The sequence below is a fragment of the Apis mellifera genome, linkage group LG1 (genome assembly GCF_003254395.2).
Source record: "Apis mellifera strain DH4 linkage group LG1, Amel_HAv3.1, whole genome shotgun sequence".
In the NCBI taxonomy this organism is placed as follows: Eukaryota; Metazoa; Arthropoda; class Insecta; order Hymenoptera; family Apidae; genus Apis; species Apis mellifera.
In genome coordinates this window covers 27,238,003-27,264,067 of record NC_037638.1, presented here as the reverse complement: position 1 = coordinate 27,264,067, position 26,065 = coordinate 27,238,003, and the positions used below count along the sequence as shown (strand labels likewise).

At 46.1% G+C, this 26,065-nt stretch overlaps 1 protein-coding gene across 5 annotated transcripts in view; it reads right to left on the bottom strand.

Annotated features, from left to right (window-relative positions):
* Window positions 1–17,882, bottom strand: part of LOC410694 (transcription factor collier) — a 66,203-nt gene extending 48,321 nt beyond the window's left edge. For 4 of the 5 annotated variants that reach the window (XM_006571728.3, XM_006571730.3, XM_006571729.3 and 1 more), the window contains exons 1-4: window positions 17,438–17,623; window positions 11,841–11,994; window positions 8,181–8,244; window positions 3,214–3,269 (exon numbers count right to left, since the gene is read on the bottom strand). In XM_006571728.3, the coding sequence (XP_006571791.1) occupies window positions 3,214–3,269; window positions 8,181–8,244; window positions 11,841–11,994; window positions 17,438–17,508 (345 nt within the window). In that variant the 5' untranslated portion in view covers window positions 17,509–17,623. Of the gene's footprint in view, window positions 1–3,213; window positions 3,270–8,180; window positions 8,245–11,840; window positions 11,995–17,437 lie in introns of all 5 variants that reach the window. The other variant, XM_026443658.1, reaches the window with a different exon arrangement.
* Between the last annotated feature and the right edge of the window lie 8,183 nt (window positions 17,883–26,065).

Below are 26,065 nucleotides of genomic sequence, written 5' to 3'. Positions count from 1 at the left end.
ACGTAGATAAATACGAAGATAGTCATTCAAATCTGCCGTAATGATTTCCATCCCGAATCGATTCGAAAAGTCCCCTGGGAATCCCCCTCCTCTACCGGTTGTGCAACCCCTGTCGCCTCACGTATACACCATCGAACAACGCGCATACAATGTTACTTTTCACCCCTGAGAAGAACACGTCCATCGGTTGGGGGACAGGCGACGCGCCCGTCTCTTTCTCATCTTATCTGCCAAGGATTAACTTATCTCGAAACTTATTATTTCCTTAATCTATAGTTAAATACTCATATTTCAGCATTATATCGAACGAACGTTCAAATGGCGATATACCGTGATTCGATTCGCTCGATTATCCTATCCCTTTTCACTAGCCAATACGCTCCTCCTCCTCCTCTCCTTTTCAAGAGCACGCGTGTTTTTTAACGACGAAGATATTTCTTCGATACCGATAATCGATTTAACGATATACGAGTGTGACGTAACAACATCAATCCTTTCTCGATTCCTTTCTGAATTCCCATGGGTGATATTTCGCGAAAAAAAGAAAAGAAAAAGAAAAAAAAAAGAGAGAGAGTTCCGACTGATCATCTCCAGCGGCGGATGGAAGTTGGAGCTTAAAAGGGTTAGGTACAATTTCCTGTTGTTCATTCATTTAAAATAACGACGGTACGCGGTTCGTTGCTTCCTCCGCCATACCATGCGCGCCCTGTAAATGCTTTTTTATCCCCGGAACTAATTACAATTTAGCATTTTTAATCCTGCGAAAAAGCGCATTCCAGCCCTTCCTCTTCTCCCCTCTTCCCTCCACCCGGAAGTTCCTTCTCAAGCGCTTACAAACGTACGTTGTTAGCGCCATTCAGCCGCGGCATCCAACGCCACTCTCTTCCTCCTCCTACGTGCAAGCTTGCTCGTCGTATTTTTCTGGAAATTTCAACAGAGGAAACGCGCACCAGTTTCTCGACATCCTGTATTTTTTTTCCCCTCCCTTTCTCGTCCCTGAGAGTGCTCCCTGCTACCGAAAGTAGATATAGATACTACCCTCCCTCCCCCAGGTTGGCCAGGAGCGAAGAAATTGAAGAACAGCTTAAGGGTAGGAGGGCTTCGCCACGGGCTCAGCAGCCGGCTCGGTGTAGCCAATTATTGCGGATTTATAACCGACCACTTGATTCGGTCTCGAGCTAGTCGGCCGCATTTCCGAATTGGAATTTCTCCACCGTAACTCCTTCATCTTCAACTATGAAATTTTTCTCCGATATTCCTTTTACAATTTTCCTTTTCTCCCTCTTTTTTTTCAAATAATTTTTTTATTTATTATCGATTTGTTCATATATATATATATATTACAGAGATAGATTTCGTAATCTTCTCGAATATCTAAGATTAAAAAGGAAAAGAAAATTTCATTAACCATTAATTTGATCACGGAAAATCGCGATTTAAAATGTCCTCATTATTTCATCTATTGCGAGGTTATAGCAATTGCTAGTTTTCAAAGTAGTAGTACGGGACTAAATGTTACGTGTAGTTTTTTTGCTTTTAATCCAGGAAGGGGGGGAGAGGAGACTGCGGGCATTTGTAAATTTTGCAGGACACGATACGCGGTAAGAACACATCAACCCAGATTTGCTAAACACTTCGTACGAGTTGTTTCGCGAAACTCCATACACGGGCAGAGCAAATACATATATATATATATCGATTCTCGTGCCTGTATGTCTTCCTCTCGCTTTGCCAGAATGGAGGAGACGCGTTCAATCGAGGCTTTGATGTATAAATTGCAGCTTTCTCGTTTTCGATCCCGCCTCCTCTCCCCCATCCAACTTTCTACTACTCCCTTTACCGGCACGAGATTCCCTCTATAGAGACGGGAAGGGTATCCTATCCGGCATCTATCACTTCCGCTTTTCTTTTCCTCGTGGACAATCGGGGCGGAGAATCGCTATCGAGACGTTTCACTCCGTTCAAGATTCCGTTTCATTCTCTTACCGATGTTTCTGCCATGCCTCTCCACCCGTCTACTTACATTTTTTATATATTTCTATCGGATCTCGGATAGAAATAAAAACGACCGATCTTTTCTCTTCCAATGAATAATCCTTTCTCAAAAAAAAAAAAAAAAAAGGATACAAACGATCTTTCATTAAAATTATCCGTTAAAATTCTACGCTCTCTCTCTCTCTCTCTCTCTTTGTTCTTTTAAATGGTAGATTAACGCGTAGATAACCGGTCCCTGACGAAAGATATTCAAGCTCACGATTCAACTCGGATCCGATTAATAAAAGGAATGGATCGCGAATTGAAGAACGGTCTCTGCCGGCGCAAGGCCACCACGGCTTAGTAATTTAATCAGCTAAAACTAACATCGGCTCTCTGTTTCCCCAACCTTCCTTTCGTACTCGACCGCCTCTCCTCCTTCTTCTTCTCCCTACTGCTCTTCTTACCTCCGTAACCGACCAACCCCAAGATGATTTAATCTGCTAAAATGGTGCAAGTGCCTATATAGGTACTTAGACGCAAGGTAGGGTCGCGACACGAAACAAAATAATTCAAGAAAATAGGTATATACCGCAAAAACAGACGAGGAACCCTTCGTGCGAAATCTCGCGTGGGGAAAAAACCGTGTTCGAGTTTGAAAGGAAAATTTCGAGAAAGAAACAAGTTTACTTTGTTTATTGGAGAACGATTGGACGAGAAATGGTTTGTTTGCGCTCGACGATACGATCCGTCTGCGGGGTTAAAGCGCGAAAAGCGTCGTTTCGGAGAAAGGTTGATCGGCGGGTGGCAAAAGAAGGGCCCTCGAAGCGAGTAAAAAGACTTATCGCGGGTGGCGATCAGGCCGTATTTGCGTTTGCTCGAAGGTTATGATCCTTCTCTTTGCCCCCCCTATCACCGCGCCAGGATCTACGGCCCTGTGTACAGGGTCGTCGGGAACACGTGGTTCGCGGACTGCGCGCAGGGTTGGCCACGTGGCGCAGATAACAGGATGGGGCAGACGTGCGGCGGCCGCCGCCGCTTTCCTCGAGGGGTAGGAATCAACCCCCCGGAAAATTAAGTGCTTGTAGCGAGGATGATAATACTCCGCCGCTCGGCCTATTTTCCAAGTGTTTCATCGCGCGGAAACGGGAGAGAGAGAGAGAGAGAGGAAAGGAGAATCGCGATCGCTGGCCGATTAAAATATCGTGAGACGATTAAAGGAATTAAAACGATGCTTACCTGTTTGGTCGCGGAGTCGATCAGCCTCACGTAGATGTCCTGTACCTGCCTAACACCTGCAACAATGAAGATATACCATTGGTGAATAAAAGGCGTATACAAAAGGCGTATATATGTTACACGAAGGAGGAGGAGGGAAGGGGAAAAAAAGAGAAGGATCGTTTTCTATAAAAATAACGACTCTGGAATACCGATTTGGTTGACAACGTCGATGCGTATCGCGATAAGCGTATGCCAAAAGACGGTAGGGTAGGAAAGGACGGTGTTCAACACAGGTTGCAAAAGATAAATAGTTACGCCCTTTTTGGAACCGAAAGCAGTTTCGAATAACAGTTTTTTTTTTTTTTCCGTGCGTTGATATAAAGACTACTGCTGCTCTTTATTCAATTTACCCCGCGGGTTTTTCATCGATTCGGTAAGAAGGCCCATTAAGTTAAGAGCGTTGCGCGCAGGCATTCGCGGACGGATGTGCATGGAATACGACGAATACGGAAACGAGTCCAAATTCTGACAAGTTCGGCGCCGCTGAAAGGCCACCGTTCCAGAAAAACTTACATATTAAGGAGCATTTAAGGTGGACGACGAGGTAAGCGGCTTGATCGCATCCCCGGGGACGTATGCACAATCTCCGTTGTTTTTGCATGGGCCCAGCCCGGTACTTCGTATACCGACCACCACGTACAACACTCGGCCGACCTACCTCGCCAACCAGATTCGCCGTGTCTCCACGCGAGTCATCGCGGCGACGCAAATTCTCGTACGTGTAGCGCGTTAATTATTTCCACCGCCTCGCAAGCTTTCGTAAACGCAACTCTCCTCGATCGATCATAAATCGAAGATCGGAAATCGTTTCGATATATATATCCTTTCCCCTCCGTCTTCTTTCCATTGTTACATTCGGCAGAGACGCGTGTAAGAAATTTACGCGGCGAATAATGGGAAACGCAACTCGCCTCGTTAAAATTAACCTCGGATATTTTAATCATACGAAATTACATCCATTAGGGACAGGTTGATTCGTTATTACCTACCCGGGCTAGGCTGTGCGCGCTAGCTAGTTTATTACGCGGAACGAGCAATTTTGTCGCGCGATCGAGCTCCGCGCTTCGTATTACCCCGTGCTTGGTTATTGGTGTATCCGTTATCGGTGGTCGAACCGTTCATAGCTTCGATGTTTATATCGCGTTCCGCGGCTCGGAAGCAAGTTTTCGAAACGGCGTGCTGCGCGGGAGGGGGAGTAATCCCGGGGAGTATTTTGGACAGACACCCTCGTGGCTTCCGGCCTCGCGTGTCCGGTAAGCCGAGTAATCCGGACATAAGACTGGCCAGACTCCCGCCGGCTACCAGAGGAGGAGGAGGAGGAGGAGGACCAGGCTCTCACGCCGCATAACGTTGCCATGGATTACGATATTCCGGCCGAAACTAGCTCACAAATTACCTCGAGAAACCGTCGCGGCTTTACCGGAAGTTACTTGCCTCTTCTCTCCTTCTCTCTCTCTGCTTGCTTTCTAGAGAGAAGAGAGAGAGAGAAGGATACGGCGATAGAGCACAATAGGAACGTCGATTACGGCGAGGTTGATTGGAAAACGGTCGTACGCACGATCGAATTGTTAACTGTTTTGCGAGGATGAAACGATTTCTGTCATTAGAGCGGAATGTTAGCGGTTTCCACGATTTATTGCGGTTATGAGCCGTTTCCCAGTGTCTTGTTTTTCAAACCTTCGGCCGGCGATCGTTGTTGTTCGATTCGATTCAGGAGTCGGGCATCGTGGAGATCGAGTTTCTTTTATTATCATCGTTTTATCCGTGCTTTTTTCCCTCAATTATTATTATTATTATATATAGTTTATGTATAGAATCCAGTATTCTCGTCCGTTTTGTGTAAGAAATATATCGGTGGAGAAATTTTTGAAAATTCCTCCCCATCCCCTGGCAAGTTTTAGGCGCAACGCCGCTTTTTACTCGAGAGATGTTTTAAACGCGATTTAAAAAGGAAGGAAGGAAACGAAATAAAAGATAACGCGGTTCGTCGTTATTTCTTACCTTTATCGGTAAATTTATAAAGAGGTTTCTCCCGGAATTGCGGTACACATTTTTTTCTTCCTTCTTAATTCATATATATATCTCGCTCGTAATAATAATAATAATAATAATAATAATAATACTCGAAGTTTGCATGGATTATGGGATTTTCCGATTTTAAAATTATTTTGCGACTCATTCTTTTTTTTATTATTATACTTTCTTTCCAATCTTTCGAATAGAATTTCAAATTTCGGAATCGTATCGTGGAATCCACAACGTTTCCTTTTTCGTAAAGGAAACTTTATCGTATCTGTATCGCGTTCGAGTTTAGTTTAGTCTCTTTTTTCTTTCTTTTTTTGATCGAGAAGAAGAGATCGTCGCATGCAAAACGCTCGAAACTTTTGTTACTCGATTCCACGGATCAAGAAGCAAGGAAGAAGCCGTTCGCTTAATAAAATCTCGTCCATCGGATAACGAAGATTGCTCCTCCGTTCTCGGTATGTAAACAAGACAAGGTATAAAATCACTCGTCGAATTCATTTATGCAAGCGCGCCGATGCATGTTTAAAAGGGAGCACCACGATTACGAAGCGCGATCCCGCGACGGAATCGAAGCGTACGTGTTTCGCGACGACGACGACGACGACGAAGACAACGACGACGACGACGACGATGACAAAGGCAAAAGACGGAGAAGAAGAAAGGTAGCGTAAGAAGCGGTATCGCGTGCCAAGTCCTGCTGAGAGGAGGCAGATAGATCCGTTCGTATTAGCATAACTAGGCAACCAAGTTGAACGGGCGCAAGAACCGATCGAAGAAGCGGACACCGCCCATTTTATTCGTCCCGATCGGCATCCTTAATCAGCGGCGCTCTTATTACGAGCCGTTATATTCCAACCCCGCGCCGTTCATTCTATTTCCACGTCTCTCCGTCTCTCCGTCTCTTCCCTGCCCCCCTTCGCCGAGATCGCGAGCCACCTCGTCTCGCGGAGCACAGGCGAAACGAATGGGATGGAAGGGAGACGGAGAACGGGAGGAATGAAAGAAATCGAATGAAACGGAAGGGAGAGGAGATGGAGGGGGAGGGGGAGGAGATGCGGCAAAAAGAAGCAGAACCTGATATGGAGAGAAGCGGTGTCGTCACTCGAACGGTAGCCCCGTGTTCCTCCCGTTTATCGTTATTATTTAATTATAGATTTATTGGCGAGGGATCGGTGACGGACTCGGACACGGAATGCGCACGGATCCGATCGCGGCATATGCGAGGAGAGGACGGGAGTTGGGGGGGGATTGGCGCGAGCAAGCGCCAATTTGTCTTCTTCCGATATAAAAGCCGGACGGCTGAAGTATTTCGTGCATGAAACTTTTATAGGAGGCGAGTCGTTCTCGAGCGACGATCCCGAACATCGGCGGACACCGATCTCCGGATCGAGGCATAAATCAGAGCCGCGACGATCTATCGATTCGCTGTAAAGGACATAACCGGTGCCTCGATGGAAGACGTATGGGCTCCGTTATATCGTAACGTTCGGTTGCATCACCCGCTCATTGAGAATCGCCCTGTTCCCCCTTCGCGCGCTCCGCGTACAACCATTCGACGTTTTATGGGCCTCGATTAGCATTTTCGCGGTGTCGAGGCTCGATGAAACGTTACATTACGCGATTGCGAACGCGATGCATAATTCAAAAATTTTGTATTTTCGAGAAAGCGGTGGAAATCGCGGGGATTGCGAAACGGAGGAAAATATAGGAGGCTTGGTTGGTTTATTTACCTACGAAAGTAAGGTAAGCGGGAGCGGTGGAATCTAGGAACCCGAAGGTGGGCAGAGGCACGGCATTAGGTATTGTGTATAGGTAGGGATAGTTAGTTATTTCTTGTTTGCAATGTTGGCAACACGTTTTAGTGCCCATAGATGGCAGGGCGGCCCCTCAGTCAGTCGTGCCAACGCAAAAATCTCGCATTGATTGATCGGCTCGCAAACGGCAGAGGCAAGAAGGCTGATGGTATGAGCCGCGGAAAAGAGAAAGGGGAAGTGGAAAAGAAACGCGAGGGGAAGATGGTCGCTCGCGAGAGAAAGAGGCATGAGAAACGGGCAAGAAACGGATAAGATAAAGAAAGCACCGCGGAAGGTTGACGTTTGTTCCCGATGTACACGGGTTGAAAAAACGTCTGGAATGAAAGCCAGCAGATAGCGCCTTGTGGCTTTTTAATATGTTCATAATACGAGCACGTTTTTGAACAGTCTCTTTCTTTCTCTCTCTCTGCCGGTTGGACCACCTCCGGATCATCCGCTTCTTCTTCTGCTCCCTTTTCTCTCCCTCGTTTCTCTCTTCTTTCCTTCGTTCTCCGCTCGTTCACGCACAGACGTTTCGAACGGTTTCTTCGCGACGGAAACTCGAGTCTTTTTTGTCGAACCTGGACCAGTGACATAAAATATGTCTCTGTTGCACTCGTAACTTCCTCAGCTTTTTAGCTCCCCTCCGAGACCGAGTGTTTGCGCGGAATGTTGATGGCCCGTCATCGTCGCTTCGGATGGGATTATCGCGTGGCTCGCTCTCTTCCAGATTGACTCGAAACCAATTTTTTTCTTCCTTTTTTTCCAAATCGACCGAATCCATTTCCAATCGTAGTATACGTAGTATTTCTTTTCCAATAAAATTCCGAGTAACTTTTTTCTTCCCCCCTCTCTTCTTCTCGCCGTTTTAACACGCGCGTTTCATCGCCATCTCGTCTCACCCAATATTTATCGGCCAATGTTTCTTACGATTTCGCGTTTCTTTCTTCCCCCCTCCCCTCACGAGATGAAATTCAAACGCGAATCGATTAATAATCCGATCGTACAGCTTTGATAATATGTACATTTTAGAAATACTGTAGACCGCAATTTGGTATTCGTAAATTGATACGATGACTCATAATTAATATGATTCGGTTTACTCACCGTTCGAGTACAACAGATGCAGGCTATACTGAATGCCATTGTTCGTTTTCTGTCCTTCGGATTCCTACGAACAAACGTATAAACGTTAATAACAACATCTCGTTTGCATCATTTTAACAAAAAGGAAAATGAAAAAAATATATAATCGGATCAAAGTACAAGATCGATTTAGCAAATATCAGCACGTAAGATGGTTGGAGATCGACCGATTCTCTCCAAACTGCTCATCTTCAACGAAACATAGCCGTGTTTTCAATTTACAACGCGTCCAGGCCAATTCGCCGATCCATTAAATCGGCACGAGAGCGAGAGTTTCCAGACGTTAAATCTCGTTAATCTCGGTAAATTCGGCTCGAAACCCTGAAAGGAAGGCCCGCTGCAAGCAGGCGAAGGAGCGGAGATTCAGGCGTTGCGCGCGTTCTTCACACCCCCGTTCTATTTTAATTAAGTGCACCGTGACGTAACAACTGTGGCGCGCTGGTCGGCTCTGCTCCACCTCACGCTAATTATTAATTTCTTGATGTGCCGGTAAGAGCCCGTGCCATTACGTATGGCGTGCGATGCATAATTATCATCCTGCCCTGTTGACGAGTCATGCGTGCATCGCGCCATATGCCGCAGCCGCGGTAATGCATTTTCAACTACCTCCACAACCCCTCCAACACCCTCGACCACCCCCCTCCCTCTCCCTGTTTCACGGCCACGACATTTACGCGTAACGCAATCTTTTTCGAGAACGCACACGAGCTCGTTCGAACGAAAAATTAACGCGATTAATGGGTTAATCTCGATTCGTTACGAATTCCCCCCCTTTCCATCCCGAAATCGTCGATTGAAAAGATCGATTGTTCCTGGCAGTAGAGTAAGCAATGAACGAAATTAACACCCGATATAATTGCTCGATCTTCCCTATCGAACTTTTGATCCATCGTTCTTCCTTCTTTCTCCTTCCCACCCGTGCGTACTCTGCATAGCAAGTACCGACTCTTTTCCTGACGTCCGCCATTAATCTTTAAATTCGCACGATGGACGTTAATCAGGCGTGTAGCATAGTACACGCGCTCGATCCACGACTACTTTTTAATTAAACGCGAGTAAAAAGCGAATGGGGACGGAGAAAGAAGAGGGGGGAGGGGAGATACCCCTCCTTTTATTTACGTAGGGCATCGGTTTCCGGGAACTGGTATCCCACCCGCTATTACTAACGTCGCCATGCTCCTATTTACACACACACACGGGCGTTTGCATCGCGATAAAAGAGTTTACCTAGTCGATCGAGTCTATCGGAATGATTGGCGGGGATGATCTCTCATTTTTCAAAAAATGTACGCGATCGATGTACATATATTTCGATGCTGCTGGACGCGCGTTTGGTAAACGCAAAACGGGGTCTGATCTATGCTTACGGTGCACGACCCTAATTAATAGGGAGGCTATGCAACTGTCCTGCTCACCGTGAATTATATATATAGACGTCTCCTCTTGCGAGGAGGTATGTGGAGGGGGGAATGGAGATATCAAGATAGCCGATGCAAATCGAAGATGGAATAGAAAGTACGCTTGTCCTCTACCCCGACTCGCAAATGAGTTCCAACGTGTTGTTCCTTTGCGCCTCTTTTCGTTTCCATTTGCATTTCAGGCCTTTGATCCAATTTAATTTAGCGGGATGTTAAACGTGCAATATTCGAGAGTTTAATCAGGGGTGTAATTTCGAGTAGGTGTGGAAAAAAAAATACACCTAAATCGAGGAATTAAAATTTCAAATCTTCTTAATCTTTAGACAGTCTCTAGGAGGCGTGGAAAAAGGCGAAACGCGTGGGTCGACGAAACTAAAGTGGCGAATAGAAAGGAGACGAACGAAAATGGTTTTACGAAATAGAGATTTGATCGATAGAGAGAGAGGTAGCAGAGTCCGTTCGAAATTCTACGTCTGTGCAATCGCACGTACACTCGCGTCGCGGTAATTTATCCTTATATCGTGGATCTGGACTTCTGTCATGTATCTGACGTTTCGAGTGTTCTATGATATACACGGGTAATCGATTTACGATGTACAAACTCGTACTGGTTCGAGGCGCACGGTGGAAGGGATACGCGACCATTCGCGTGGTCGTCCGCACGAACGATCTCTCTCTCTCTCTTTCTGTTTCTCTCTCTGCACCAGTGCGGTTACACAGGGATTTCTTTTGCGCAAGAATGAGCGTTAAATCGCGTGTGGCAGTCAGCTTTTCCTTAAACAGCTATACTAATTGACCAATAGAAAGTGGAGCTCTAACGATGACTGCGCCGCTGTCAATCGTGTCCCGCTCGCGGACTCCCGTTCTTCGCACGGGGTCGCGACTTATCAGCGAGATTTCATTTCAATCTCTTATGCTTCTAATATCTATACATCATCTCGATAACTGATAAGTTTAATTGAAAGATCATTGGGATTTCACCGTTGCAAGAAAGCGAGGGGTAACCGGATGTCTGGAGAAAAAAGTAGAAAGAAAGATCGTTCGCGGTTACCGGATTTTGAATTCGCGAGTTATTAGTTAATGCGTATTTTTCCACGCGGATCTCGTTTCTCTTTGCGGATATATAAATTATTTATCGGTTTAAATGGCACAAAAACTTGGGAAAATCGTCGTAAAAATGAATTAAGAATGCTCGGGAGCTACTGTTACGAATCAATCAGGGAGAAAACCGTACGATCGAAGAAATTTGCATTTACACCGATCGATTGCTTTTTAATTAATGCGTTCTCGAAGGAAGAAAAATGTAGAGGTTGAAGAAAAGCACGTATTAATGACTTTATTTGCTGGAATTCTTGCCATTTCTTCGAGCGCAATGAAAAATAACATTGGATTTACTTTCCAAAAAAATTCGAATTAACATTCTCCCTCCCCTTAACATTTCCCTTTTACTATTATTTTTATTTACTTTGTATTTACATTTCGAACGGTGTTTCGTTAAAATTCGACGCGTATCGATCTAAATATTTAAAGCTAAGACGTTGGGCGAATAATCGAATATAATAGTTGTTCACTCGGGGACGTATTTTCAACGGCACAACGATTTAGTAACGAATGTTGGAAGAGATAGGATCTGCGATAGGAAAAGGGAGAAGGAGAAAGAGAGAGAGAGAGAGAGAGAGAGAGAGACGGCGGAGGAAAGAAAATGGAAAGGCCGGTTATTATTCGTAGGTTGGCTCGATTCGCGTGACAACATGGATGCTCCTACGATCGCGCCCGTCCATTTCTCACGCGGCCAATGGATTTTCGCCTGTCGGACTAATTGCTGGAAAAGCTGGAGGTGTATCCTGCCGACTATCGATATGTATACGTATAGGCGGAGCCGTTTAATATTTGACGTCGCCCCCGATGGAAACGGCAATTATCGAGATAAGCGCACGCTCGCACGATATTCCCTCATGTCATAAAGGTCCACCTCGCCTTTTTCCACTTAACCTCATGGGGAAAACGGGGACTACGCATTGAAATTCCAAACTTGTCACTCGACGCCATCGCTTAATTTTAACTTGATTATTAACCAATGATTCCCGATTTTTTCATCCATCCGCGAGATCTCGATTTTTCCCTCTTTACCTTCTAGAATCCCTTGCACTTGTGTATATATATATATATATATATATATGAGGAAGTGTCCTTGTTCTCTTACCTGATCTTTTTCGACGAAACCCATGAAAGAGGTCCTCTCTATCTCGATCGGTTGTCCGTGTCGATCGTAAAGAGCGATCACGAAATGGAAGAAGTTACTTTTTCTCAAATTACTCGGTGGTTGTTTCTCGAAGTGAGCCCTGCCGACGCCGACCCTGAAATTTAAAAAATATAAATTTTATTACATCGTTCGACCGTTTACGGTTTATTTAATCTTTCCCAACACCGCGTAAACAAACGTGCAATTCTCCGAAATAAAAATTGTATTCAATCGCTCCAATTTCGATCTCTCTCTCTCTCTCCCTCTGTCTATACTGTATTGAGGAATCGCAAGCATTTGAGTAGGATCGTATGAATAACGCGCGTGTATTGGAATACAAGGCGAGCGATGAGCGATTACCAAACTCGGACGTCACAAGTGAGATCCTGCACCGTAGGGCGGAATAGGTGTATATCCTATCCGGCCTTGAATGGAATAAGAATGGCCAAAACTGGCAGAGAGGAAAGACAAACGAGGTTGTCCGTGGGGGAGCGCGCAGGTGGCCTCGACGCCTTAAAATCCCATTAAGGTCTCATGTGCCGAGATTAGGCCACCGGACTCCAATGCCATCTTTGAGTAATGGCACGGAAAGTCCCCTTTTCCGCTGCGCCACTTCGCACAGTTCGCGTCCAACGCTCCGATTCATCCTCCTCGGAACGTGACTTTTCGCCGGACCTCCGTGCCTCCCCTTTTTTATTTCGTTATTTCGATTCGGAGCGAAATCCAGTGAACGTCGATTACGTTTCCCATTGCATCGTTTCGTAAAACGCTTCTGTTTAAAACCTATCTCTTCTCCTATTACAGATACTGAAACGTAACCACTCTCTGTTTCGTGTAAACGCGTAATTCTATCCTCTCCTTCGCTCAGACCCATCCATAAAAATTATCGCGCAACAGATTCTTCGAAACGATAGAAACGTTCGCTCGATAAGCGACTGACGATGAAACGTTCGAAGGTGAAAGATAGACAGGAAAATAAAGCATACTTTGCTACGAACTAGCCTAGATCTTTCGATCCCAATTTTTCCCAGACTTTCAAATTTTGGGATAAAAGAAGGGGAGGGCGTGGGATGAAATTTTTCCTAGACTTTCAAATTTTGGGATAAAAGAAGGGGAGGGCGTGGGATGAAAAGGAGCGCGAATCTTTCGAACGCGGCGCAGAGGTTGCGACGGTTAAAAAGCGGCGCGGAGAAATCGCATTATCGGTGATCGCGGGCGCGGCGACAAAGCGATGGCGCGTGTGCGCGGAACAGCGCGCGCACTGGCATCAGGACGGGCTCTCGGAGCGGAAAACTGAATCGACTGGAGCGAAAATGAATAGCGGCAGTTTTGCAGCACATTTGCGAAATAAATGATGGTATCGGCGGTGCGTTTGTCACGGCAGGCGGTGGGATGTCGGTCTGCCGGCAGGCAGAGGAGGCAGAGAGCAGGAGGAGGAGGAGGAGGAGGAGGAGAGGGTTAGAAGGGGTTCGGGATTCGGGTGTTTCGAGGGCGAAGAGGGTGGTGAATCGGATGCGGAGAGAGAGAGAGAGGAGAGGGTCTGGCGGAGGGAAGGAGGCCAGTGGGGTGGTGGGGAGGCTGGGAGGGTAGTGATGTACTGCCCGTGTCGATAATTATCGGTGGCTGATTAACCGGCCGCCGGTTCGCGCCCCATAACTCTCGACGTCCGATTATTTTGCCCCGTTTGCCATGCACCAATTCCTATATAACGTGTAGCCTCGTCCTGCCAAGCCTTTACATTATCACCTGCGGTGCAATACTGTCGCGCACCTTTTTCCAAACTATTGCGAATTGCGGCGGCCCACGGTTTCGCGGTTTCAAGATCGTCCACGTTCCAATAATAACGCGCCCCGCCCCTTATCTTTTATTACACCCTGTCTATATAATTTGTCTCAAATTTTCTCTTCCTCTCCTCGCTATTTTTTCCTACGTAACAATCAATTACCCTCTTTGTAAAAATTACCATCGCTTTGCGTCGATATCCCTCTATTTTATTGTGCGCCGAATCGACGATTCACAACGAAATTGGAAAACGACGAAGAAGAAATGTTTAAAAATCCGTATTGTCAGATTAAATAGATAGAGGAGGATAAACAGGTTGAAACGGTTTATTTAAAAAGAAATGTAATAAATCCGACAACACATAAGTAATCCTCGCATTTCTCTCCCCACTCCCGACGTATATTTTTCTGCGGGTCCTTCCTCGGAAAGAAGGTGGCGGGTGTAACCAACGACGCTCGGAGGCCGTGCGAGCGGAGGTGATAATTACAGGTGGGATTGCCGGATTCGCAGGTAGGCAGGCAGGTAGAACAATTTGCCACGCGCCCGCTTTCGGATAGCAGATAAGGTTGATCGGTGGGGCGCAACGTGCATTCGCGCTCGGCCTCGAGGCACAACCGAACGACACAAACTCCCTGCGTCCGCGTAACTTTTCTTTCGACTCGATTCTGCGATTCGATCGGCCGACAAAGATAAACCGATACTCGCCGCGCGCCAAATACGCAAATGAAGATGTAGGACGCGATAGGTGTTCTTTTCGCGCGATACCAGTTTTTCCCTGCATCGTTGCGCCCATTGGTGTGCTGGCGGCAGGGAAGCGTTACTCCGCGCTCTTAGGAAAATGTCGATTTAAGGAAAAGTAGGGAGAGAAAGAGAGAGACGAAATCGAGGCGGGACCCAGGCTCAAAGATTCGAGTTAAAAACGAGGAGGAGGAATTCGGTCACGATCCAAATGGATTCCCAATTTAGAAGTCGCGGCTCTCTCTCTCTATATATATATATATTCATACGCATAATTGTATAACGCGTTTTCTTTTTCAAATATCGAAAGTAAGCGAGCGAGGAGAAACTTATGGAGATAAAAGAGAAAATATGGAGTCGAAACGAGAAGATGGCGTATCTTTTCTTCGATTATTCGATCGCGTTGGCGAAAACGTGGCGAACAACGATTTTTGCCACGGTGTAAATATTGACGCGTTGGCAATTTGCAAGCGCAGATCGTCGAATGATCGTCCGGGCTATATCCTGTACTTTAACACGCGAGCCGCAAACCTATGCTATTTGCGCACAATGCATTACGGGCGAAATATGCGGATAATACGAATATCCACGGATACGGTTACGAATTCGTGGATAAAGCAATCGCGGAGAATTACAATAAATCCGCAGTTAATGTATACCACCGGGCGTTAGTTATTACGAGTTGGCCGAAGCGCAGTCTATTTACGCTTGCACCCACCAACGTGATTCATAATGCGCGTGGAGATAATGAGCAATTTGTAATATATCCGAATGTAATTCGCAACTAGCCCGCGTTCCCGCGGATGCTGTTCAATTTAATGCCGTATTTCACTGCCTCGTCCGACAAAAATTTATTAATTCGTTCACCCACACTCGCTTTTGTTATACACATTTATGTTATATATACATATATGCTTTTATTACGCGCACGAACGTCTCTTTCAACTTTTCTTTCCCAATTAATTCCGCGAAACGAAAATTTCCCCTAACTTTGCGGATAAATACAGAGCAAAAGTTTCGTTACGATCACAAAAACGTGAAACGTATTCACCGATTTGCGAAAGCAACAATCGCTTTACAACTTTCCCTTCGTCGTATATTCCTTTTACTTTCGACCCTAGAGTCGAAAGCAGGGAAAGTCATTGTTTTTCCACGCAACTCGTCCCTCGCTCGGAACACCACGGATGCTTTACTGCTTCATTAGGTGGCTAACTTTTTTAGGGGTTTTTAAAAAGCGTGAGAGTTTATGCCTGTTTGCTGGGAGTTTTAAAACAGTTTCGCCAACCCCCGCTTCGCAACCCCCTCTCTCCGAGTCGACGTACTCTTCTCGCGCCCGGTTCTCTCTTTTCGCCAAGGAAATGAAACTTTCCACGGTTGAAATTTGAACGGAAACCGATTCCAACGCTCTCGTCCAGTCAATTTTCCTCGTCTTTTCTCTTCCTTTTTGTTTCAACGAAGCATCGAAAACAGTCGCGATTATTCAATTTTTAACCGATTTAAACCGAGGATAGATATTCGAACGTTAAAATGAAATTTCGAACGCTTTTCATAATAAAATACGCGATCGCGTCACGCGTATTACCGATATTTATTAATTTACAACGAGTTCGTATAAAATTGTATTAACGCGAAATTTTACGCGCATCGAGCAGCAGGACGATCGAATTAACATTAAAAACAACGGGGGATAAAGTCATTGTCCGTATTTTACTCGATTACTCCTCACTTAACGAATATATCTAATTCAGTCGTGTTATTTCTCTCTCTCTCTCTCTTCTCTTTACTAATCGATACTACGTGCGGTGAAACGAATCGTTATTCTTTTTTTCAATCGAAGATAGCTCGATCGATTCGATAAAGTATCGCAAAAAAAAAAAAAAAAAAAATGGAGCTATAAAATTCGTGGTTAAAGCCGCGTTAAGCCGCGATAATTTTTCGGTGTTTCCTTGAGACGCGGAAAGGGCGGAATAGGAGGAAAAACGGATGGAGCGAAAGAGGGAAGGGAAGGGGAGGAGAGCAAAAGGCGCTAAAATTCTCAATTACATTAACTCGATTCCGGTCGCCCACTTCCCGTGTCACGCCACTTGGAAGGGGTTAGTTAAGAGAACCGCTATTGGATTAGCGAGCCCCCCGACCCGCCGCTCTCGGTTTACCTCCTCGAGTCCGCGTATCTGTACCTTCGTCGTTTGCACGTCGTACAAATCCCTTAAGCGAGGCTGCAATAAAGCACGGTTTATCGTTCGCCAAATGCAGCTACGTGTGAACCGCTTTGAAACGCTCCGTTTCCAAAGATAAACTGGATATTTGTTCGCGTGGCACGAAATACCACGAGACATTGTCGCTCCCCGATGACGCGTCATAATTCGGACGTGTCCTCGAATTCGAAGAGAGAAAAATAAAAAGTTTTTCGATTCTCTCATCCCAGATAGATACTCGATCTTTTTTCCTCGTCTATCATTGCTGATATTTTCTCGATATTTTTCCGAATTTCTATATTTTCAAGAATTTCGTTTCATACTTGGTTAATAACGATAAGAAATATCTACGCGTCTAACTAATTGGACATTTTAAAATTATTATTATTATTCAATTTTATCTTTTCTCCTAAATATTTGCGTAAATATTTTCCCCTCCTCGTTGCGCGCAATGTAAACGATACACCGGCTCTCTATCCGACGGATCGCGACACCGCGATGGCGCGTTATTTACGCGAAATATACTTTCCCCGGCGAATTTTTCCGGCAAATTTCCAAGAGAATTAACAGCGTTGCAAACGATCCGGGATTGTTTGACACACGAGGCGCGCGTTCTCTTCGAAAAATCTGTCCGATCTATCCGAATAAATCTACCCTTAACGATACATTGCTCGTAAAACGGAAAACGAACGAAGAAAACTCTCGTCCCACAGTTACAATTTGTCGTAGAGATATTCAATATCGGATCGATCCACTTTTACCTCGATATGGAACGAAGACGAGGGAGGAGTAAAGAGAAGAGAGAAAAAAAGAAGAAAAAGAGAAGAGGAGAGGTATACTCACGTCCCGTTGTCGGCGAGCGCGGGCTGCGGCCAAGCACGTGGCACCGGTTCCTCCTTGAGTATCTGCCTCATGTCCTGAGGCGCGAAAACGAGAGGCGCCCGCGGGTGGTGATGAGGCGGAGGCGGTGGCGGAGCTACACTCGCCCCGTACAGCTTACGTCCCCAGTGGCCCTCGAGTTCGACGGGGCTTCCGCCCCCGGTGGTAGCCCCCGTGCCACCCCCTGCGCCGAGCCCGAGCCATGGCGACCCCCCAGCACCCACGATCGTGGAGCTGGGCAGGAGACCGCTCCACTCGTCGGACCGCGTCGTGAGGCCGTACGGACTCTCCTGGGGCAACAGGCTTTCTCCTTCTCGTTGCCACCCTTCGCGAGAACCTTCCTCGCCGCGGCTGATCGAGAGAGATCGTAACCTCTCGGTCAGAACGCTCCTCTCCACCGCCACGTTTCCTCACGGGAGACCATCAATCGAGTCTCTCGATCTCGATCCCTCTTCCTCCTTCCTCGATCATCGATATATATATGTGTATATATTATATACGTGTCCTTCTATGCTCTCGACACGACGACGACCATTTCACACCGTTAAATCGCCCGTCTCGATTTTTCACGATTCCTCCGATTTTACCTCCGACACCCTCGATCCTCTCTTCGTTTCTTCCTTCCTTTCTTCCTTCCTTTTTTTCTTCCTTCCACTCACCACTGTTTTTCCCCTCTTTCTATCTTTTCCTCTCTACGAAAACACGTTGGTTCGTATCGGCTTCGTCGTTCGTGGTTCGCGTTCAGTCACTAAACTCGCTCACTCTCTCCATCGTCGTCTCACTTATTATATCGCGCGGCGCGGCGTAGTCGCGAAGAAACGGCGGACAAATGTTCCGAGGGGAAATTTCTCCTCTCCGAAATAATATCCGGCCCCGTTCTCCCTTTCTCGGTCCAAGATCCCCGGCGTGAACGCGCGCCAGCCACTCCTCCTCCTCCGAGAGATCGTGGAACGATCCACTTGGGATGAAGCGGGATCGAGGCTGGGATCCACGCCGCGTCGAGTAATCTGAGCAGCGTGGTGCGGTATATCGTGGGCACGAAAGTGTCGGTAGGGCGTCTCGTGACCGAGAGGAGAGGTCCTTCGAGGTCCCTAGCCGCGCGTTGCTTCCCGTTACGGCGCCGCTTGTCGAATGTGTCAGGGCCGGCTCGAGCGGCGTGCCGCCGGGTCCCAACGGGGACGGGCCTCGAGATTCTCGTGGTGGGTGTGGCCGCCACGGACACGGCGCAACGACCAGCCTGCCCGCATCGCCTTGCCCATCCTCGATTTTCCTCCAATCCACCGCCTCTCTCTCCGCCAATCGCCACCGACGCGCCTCCACGTCAACGACGCCCATCCGCCGACCCGAACACGGTGGCGCCGCGACGGCGGTGTCACGAGGCTGTCATTCCGCCGCGCGCCGCGGACCGTCCAGGGTTGAACTCACGTTCCTCCTGCGTCTCAATCTCATGCTCGATACTCTTCGGAACAACCGATTCCGGAGACGCGAATTTTCCATCTCCGCGAAATTCTTCCACTTTAAGATTCTCCATTTCTTTTCTTCCTTCCAATCAAATTTTGATATCATTTTTATTTATTATCGAGATCTATAATTTTGAAATAGTGGATGAACGTGGTGGTAACCGATTTATCAAATATTCTTTCGAAAGCGTTGAAAATCCTTTTATCGAGCGAATGTTTAGAAATACGAATGGAACGAATGAAATAACACGATCGAAAAAGCGGATTGATTCTAATGGCTAGGAAGGAAATCGGTTCAATTCTGTCTCCAAATTTGTCGTTTTTCTCGATCGAAGACCTTCCTCCTCCTCCTCTCGATACCGTCGCCGCGTTGTTTCAATCGTTTGTCAACCACGTATACGCGAAAGAAATTGGACGGCTTTTCGAGACGACACGAAACGAGGGGGGGTGAAAAAAGCAAGCGATCGACGCGGTTGAAAAGAAAATCGCCGCCAATCGAGCGTTGTCCTCCTGAGTATTTGCAAGTTGGTATGCTGAAATACAGGCGCGGTGGAGCGGCGAGTGCTGCCCTTTTCGGGAGAGACGTGGACGTCTGGGCAAGGAGGAAGCTGTATCCCGACGTGGGGACGTTTAATGGCAGGTGCGTCACGTATCGCGAAGAAACACCTCACTCTGATGTGGAAGCTGCCTCCTCCATCCAACTCGCACCTAGCCTGCCCCAGTTTTTATCGAGGCGTAATCAAGTACGGGGAAATCCGTGGTCTCTCCCTCAGGAGACCGTCGCGAGGTTTACCAGCAAAGCAACTGGTCTCCAGCACCCGATCCTCCTCCTCCTCCTCCTCCTCTTTCTCTCTCTCTTCTTGTCAGGTTTAGCGTTCTTGGTAATTTTCTACACCTGGTTATCACTTGTCTTCGAGGGAATAAGCGTTCAAAGAAGATGTCGTTCCTTTCGTCGGTTCTTGTGCTCGTATCGGGGAGGTTACACACCGTTCCCTCTGGTTCATTAATCGACGCGACAACTCGAGGAAAAATCATTGTACATTGGTCGTTTAACCGCACATGGAAGAAGCAAGCGCGCGACGAATTGTCCGAATCTACTTTAGAAACTCGTCCCCGAACGATTCATTCCCATCTACTGTCCCGATCTACTGTCGTGTTCTGTTATAATTACAGATCTCTCACTTTATATATACATATATCGTTCAACTTTATTAATTTTCACCCCAAATGAAAATTCATTTATATTCGAAAAAGGTATTTAAAAATATTTTTTTCGTGTCATCGTTGAAAAAAAAAAATGTCGATTGTTAATCGTCGTCGAGAATAATAAGAAGGATAGGTCGATACATCTTTATACGTATAACTAATTATTTCTCGGTAATTCTCAATTAACGGCGAGTTTAAAATGTAAAGCACGTGAAACGTAAGTTAAAAACTTGATTCGTAGCTAATTGGATGGGATGGAGAGACTCGAGGAGTAAAGTTTGATTTGCCGCGATGATATCCTCTGCCATGTCACGGAAATGTACGTTTCGTTTGAGTAAATTTATGCGTTGGAGGGGGAGATGGGAGCGAATCGAAAAATTTAACAAGGGGAAGAAAGAGGAGGTGGTTAGTTGTCCACCACGAGCTTTCTCAATATTCGTTCTTTCCTCGGTAACCCCCGTCACTTTGAAATACGTTCTCGAGAAGACTCGCGTTTGAGAGTCACTGGTTAGAGTCGGTGCGGGGTCTATCAAGTAAAGATAATGCGTTTTGTGTCGGGTAATTTGACTCGCCTCCCTTTTTTTCTCCTCCACGATCTTTTCGTTATCATTACTTCGAAGATTTTTGCTTTTTGTCGATCGACTCGTGATATCTTAGATCCAAAGATTTTCACAACCCGTTTCGAAAAAATATACGAGATGATAAAAACAAAAGTACGTAATGAAACGTTAAATCGAGACAGATATCGTTATAATTCTTTCGAAATCGTTGTTCTTTCGAATCAATATTCCTATACAACGAAATTTATTAAAGTGCGTCGTGCAAAACACCGTGACGCAAAGAGGATTATCGCATTATTGATATTTTCACGAGAGTCGGCCGTACAGTCGCTGCGCGTACAACCGGTGGTGACAGTGTCGACTGTGAGTTGGGTGATGGGACGCGTGAAAAGGATTGAAGATAAATGTACATCACATGGTAGGATAATGAAGTTTAATGAGGGTCTGCAGGCGTCATTATAAACCGTTCGAAATGTGCGCGTGCCAAACCGGTTTCGCTCTCTTCTTCTTTTTTTTCTTTCTTTTTTTTTTTCGAAGCTCGCGCTCCTCTTTCACAGCCGTGATTCATGGGATCCCTCTTGGTTGCCCAACGGCCTGTAACATTGCCATCTTATGGCAACGACGCGAGTAGTCCAGAGTATGAGAGGCCATTTAGAAGTGGAGCTCTGCCACTTTTTTGCTTCTTAGCTGTTTCATAAGTGAAAAGGAAAAAAAAAAACCTCTTAGTTCCCTGACTGAGAAAAAAATTTAATATCCACGTCGATCAAATACCATTTGATTCCAGCACTTTCGATGGCCTGTAACACATTCGTGACCATCTTACCTCGTTTCTCGAGCAAATTCTCATTATTTACAAATCGTATTTTGAATTCGCGCTCGATCGAGCTTCTCGCGTTCGCAATTTCATCTTCCACAGAATCGTTGTTACGTAAATTGTACAAGGAACACAAGTATCGGAGCAATGGTCGTGTTTACGCACGCACGATTCCTTAAATACTCGGATAATCCGACAGCAAATGGCGTGGACGCGGCTAAATGTCTCAATGATGTCAAATGAACATCACCGCATCGGGCAAATCCAATTACAAATCGGTAGGGTCGGCCCTATTCGCTTGCTTTTCGATGCACCCCTAACGTGGCTCATCAAACGTCGAGACGTTCCTATTACTAAGCTATGATAATATTTCGATTTCGGTCTCCGTTGTTTGCTCCACTGTGGACAAAACTCACACATGTCCGATTAAAAACCATCTTTCTTCCATTCTTCTCCGAAACGAAGAATTTAACGAAGGATTACGATCAGAGTAAGAAAGAAAGGAAGAAAATACAATGTCGAGGAGGAAAAATCCACGGAAGGATTCGAAACTTGCTTGTTGTACAAACGATCGTTGTCATCGTTGGTGAGGGAGATAATTCGTGCACTTGTCCTCGATTTTCTGGTGACGGTGGCAGTTTGGCGCGCGACGCGGGCTTTGAAAAAGCGTAACGCAGAGGCGTGGTCCTGCGAGCGAACCACATTTGCCCCCACTGTAATACCATACACATAGGTGAACCCCCGTTGCCCGGCTGTGTGTATCCCCGCCAAGGCAACGGGGGTCCTGCCAAAGATGTTCCGACATATGTGATGCTTATGCGGGGTGGCAGGCAGGCAGGCACACAGCCCTTGGCCTCACGAATTCGGAACATGTGCGTCGAGCAGAACTGTCCTCGATTTCTATAACGGAGTTTGTTTGCAGTCGTATGCGCGAGTCGTGAAGTGGATGCGTGATTATTTTTGTCTTGGAGGGATTGGCGAGGGCCGTCGACCTGTCACGTTTAAACCCACTTGTGTGCACCCATTTGCCTCCCGATTTTCGAGCACTCGTGGAACGTCGTGTCGCCTCGAAATTTCACTCTGCTCCTTTCCCTATTGTTATCATTGAAAAACAAATCAAAGCGTATATAGTGAATCGTAGATATCCACTTGTTATTGCTCGTGTTTCGCGCGCGTATATGGATTCTTCTCTTTGTTCTTTAAAAAAAAAAAAAAAAAAAAATGATAAAGAACGACGAAACGACGGTGCACGCTCTCTAGTTGGAAGTTGGGCATTTGGTGGGACAATACGGCTGATCAGCGCATCGGTGCACGATTATAATGATAATACCGGCCTCTGTTCCGGAAGGGGAGTGCGCGGGGGCGCGCAATACCCCCTAAGGGGTGCTCAAGTTTTTCGGGTAAAGTTTTTCCTACGCAGATGCGGCTCCGGACGGGACCATTTATTAGCGCGCCTATCCTGCTTGTACGCTCCCGTTCAAAAGGGAGGTGGTGGTGGACAACAGGTTGCCGCGTCAACGTCATTAGCCGTTGCGTTTTTCTTCATAGTCATTTCTCTCGTGGACACGGTTCATATCTCTGTACACGGATGGATGGACGAACAAACGAACCTCGATAAATCCTTCCTCTTCCAGGAAAATAATTACAGAGATTCGAGTTTTAAGTCAACGGATATTCGAAGAAAAAAGTTAATCCGTCCGATTGTTAAGGCAAAATTAAAAGTGGGGACGAAAATTGAAAAATTAATTCGAAATTTTATACGAATAATGGTTCAACAAACAATTGCATACATTATTAAAGCTGTGCAATTTAATTATAATCGGGTAACGCATTTATTGCATCATTTATTCAAAATATTTACATTTAGAATTGAATAAATCGTAATGTATTCAATATTCATATTTCTACGTTGAAATAGGTAATTTGCGTAACGATATCGTCGCCATATTTTTAACTTTAATCTCAATTTTATTCGTTATTCACTGCTTTGACGAAGGCAGAGATATATATTATACACGAAAATAGAAGAAATTTCTATACATTTTGTTGGAGGAAACGCTTCATGATTTATTCCATATCCAGATCGACGGACATAGAACCGCAACCGCAAGTAAACCCCTCCCACCCAGGATCGGGGACGCGTCTGTTTCCATAAACCAAATTATTTTTATATCCAGGGATCTACGTGAATTAGTGATAAGCTGATACGGTCACTCGATACGTTGCTGACCATTCTGCGATCCCTATGACATGTATATGTATATAGATGTAAGTGGATAGAACCAGCTGAACCACGCTTACCGCTTTTCCATTTTCTTTCAATACCCATAATGCGACAGATTTGTTTCACTTCCCTTCCTTTACGAGCCTTCATTTATCACATCTCTCTCCCTCTCTCTTTCCCTCTCGCCATCTTATTTCTTTAACAACTACTGAATCATTATTGCTTGCAAATTCGATCGTCGTGCAAAAGATTGGACGGTTTAGGAAGGAAGGATATGTCTGCGAAATCCGTACAATATGCAGGATGCCGTTAGAGGTTTCACGGGATGGCGATCGACACGGCCGCTAAGTACTACGAATTACCAGTGACCCCGTACATTGGCGATTCGATCAGAGGTTTGTCGAGGGGCGGAAGTGCTGGTGCGCCGAGTCGTTAGCCGATCGTTTTGGGGATGAACGCGGGGAATTCGGCCAGTTAGCCAAAGTGTAACGATGCATCCAGGCCGAGAAATCGTTCCGGAGAGAGGCGATACGGGGGATGGAGAATGCGCCAGTCGAAGATAGGACACCCACGAGGGCCGTAGGGACACGCTCCGACTACTCTGCGTACACCAAAGATTGCCCCAACTCTCGCTTGCTCCGCGGCATTGTCTTTTCAAACGTCACCACCTTGCTTTTATAATCGACCCGATACACCGATCTAAAATCTATCTTGATTCGAAATCTCGAACCCTTCTAATGCGAAATAGCATTTTCCAAAATACAGTAATTCTGATTAAATTCTAAACGCGTGTACGGAATTACGAATTTTCCCTCAAAATACAGCTCGAGAACAACGTCTTTTGTCTCTTCCTTTTTTCTCTCTCTCTCTTTCTGCAGAATGAACGTCCCATCTCGTCGTTGCAGGCCCGATCGAATTAGCGAGGCAATGCTTTTTCCTGCCAATGCTCGACAGCTAATTCACCGATGATACTTGCGTGCCAACGTGCGGCTGATTAAGTTTTCACGATCGTGCGTGCGTGTATATGGAGAAAAGTTGGCGGAGGATGGAAGGAGGATTGGCAGACATTGCCAAATACGTGTAAGCCACGCACGACGTCCGTGGAAGAAGAGGAAGAAAGGGAGGGAGGAAGGAGCGGAAAAACAAAAACGGTGGTGAAAAAGGGAAGGACGAGGAGGAGGAAGAAGGGAAAGAGGGCGGAGGGATAAGGGGAAGGTTTCCAACGCTGTCGACGGGACGTGTATCCGCTGGATTGCGGCCTCGTTCGAGAATTCTCATGGGAAGACGCCATCTTGTTCTCCTATGTAGGTATCCACTGCCCGCCAACCCGATGTCCTGCCACCCCTTTGCATAAACTTACGGACGGACGATGACGTCAGGCAACAAAGGCGTTCAACTCTTGTTGGAATATCGATTTAGTATTTGTCTCGTCGTGACGAAACTTTGCCAAATATTCCCAATATTCCTTTTTCTTCTGCTTCGAAAAAAAGAGAAGAGAAGAAACCAGCGTTTTTCTTTCACTTCTTCGGCAAAGGAAGTGTTGGAACACAGGTTGGAGGTAGGCAATTGGATACCGTCATTTCTCTTCTCTTCGAACTCCAGTTTTTTCCTCTCAATGTGTTAATGATACGAGTGAGATCTTCGACGAACGTACGAGGTCTGCGCGAGAAAAATCTTCGGGCATAACGGGGAGGGGGCATAGCAGGTAATAATTAGGTGTCGAAACGATGCGCGCGAGAATGGGAAACGAGGAGAATGATGATGATCGTCAGTCTAGACGTGGCATTTATAGCACCATCGGGAAAAATGGGGACGATAAGTGTGGGCCACGTATAGTATATATGTATATATATATATATACGAATATACTATTTTATTTATTAAACGGGGCATGCAAAAAGGTTCTTTCGGATCGCTATACAACGTGTGTGGTATACACATTTTATCGGCTTTAATTGGACGCCACCGCATATTCCCGGTTAATTAATACGAAAAATTGCCAATGTTAATATCGCATGCATTACCTATTTGAAACGGTCTGTTGCATCGACGCACAGACCGATGCGCCACGAAGGGTCACCTGAACACCAGTTCATACAGGGAGGGTGATATTAACGTATTTTGTTGTAATTATCGAACAGTCACTCGTGGTAAACGTTCCGCGATTCTCATCCCGGAAATTTACCATTGTCTCCACTTGTCCCCTTCTTGCGATCTCGTTTCGAACGGAGGGAGGGAGAGGAGAGAAGGGGAGGAAACGAGATTTCGATCGAAAATCATTGGACGCGATTATTGAAACGATCGATATTCACGGCGTACGAATATTTT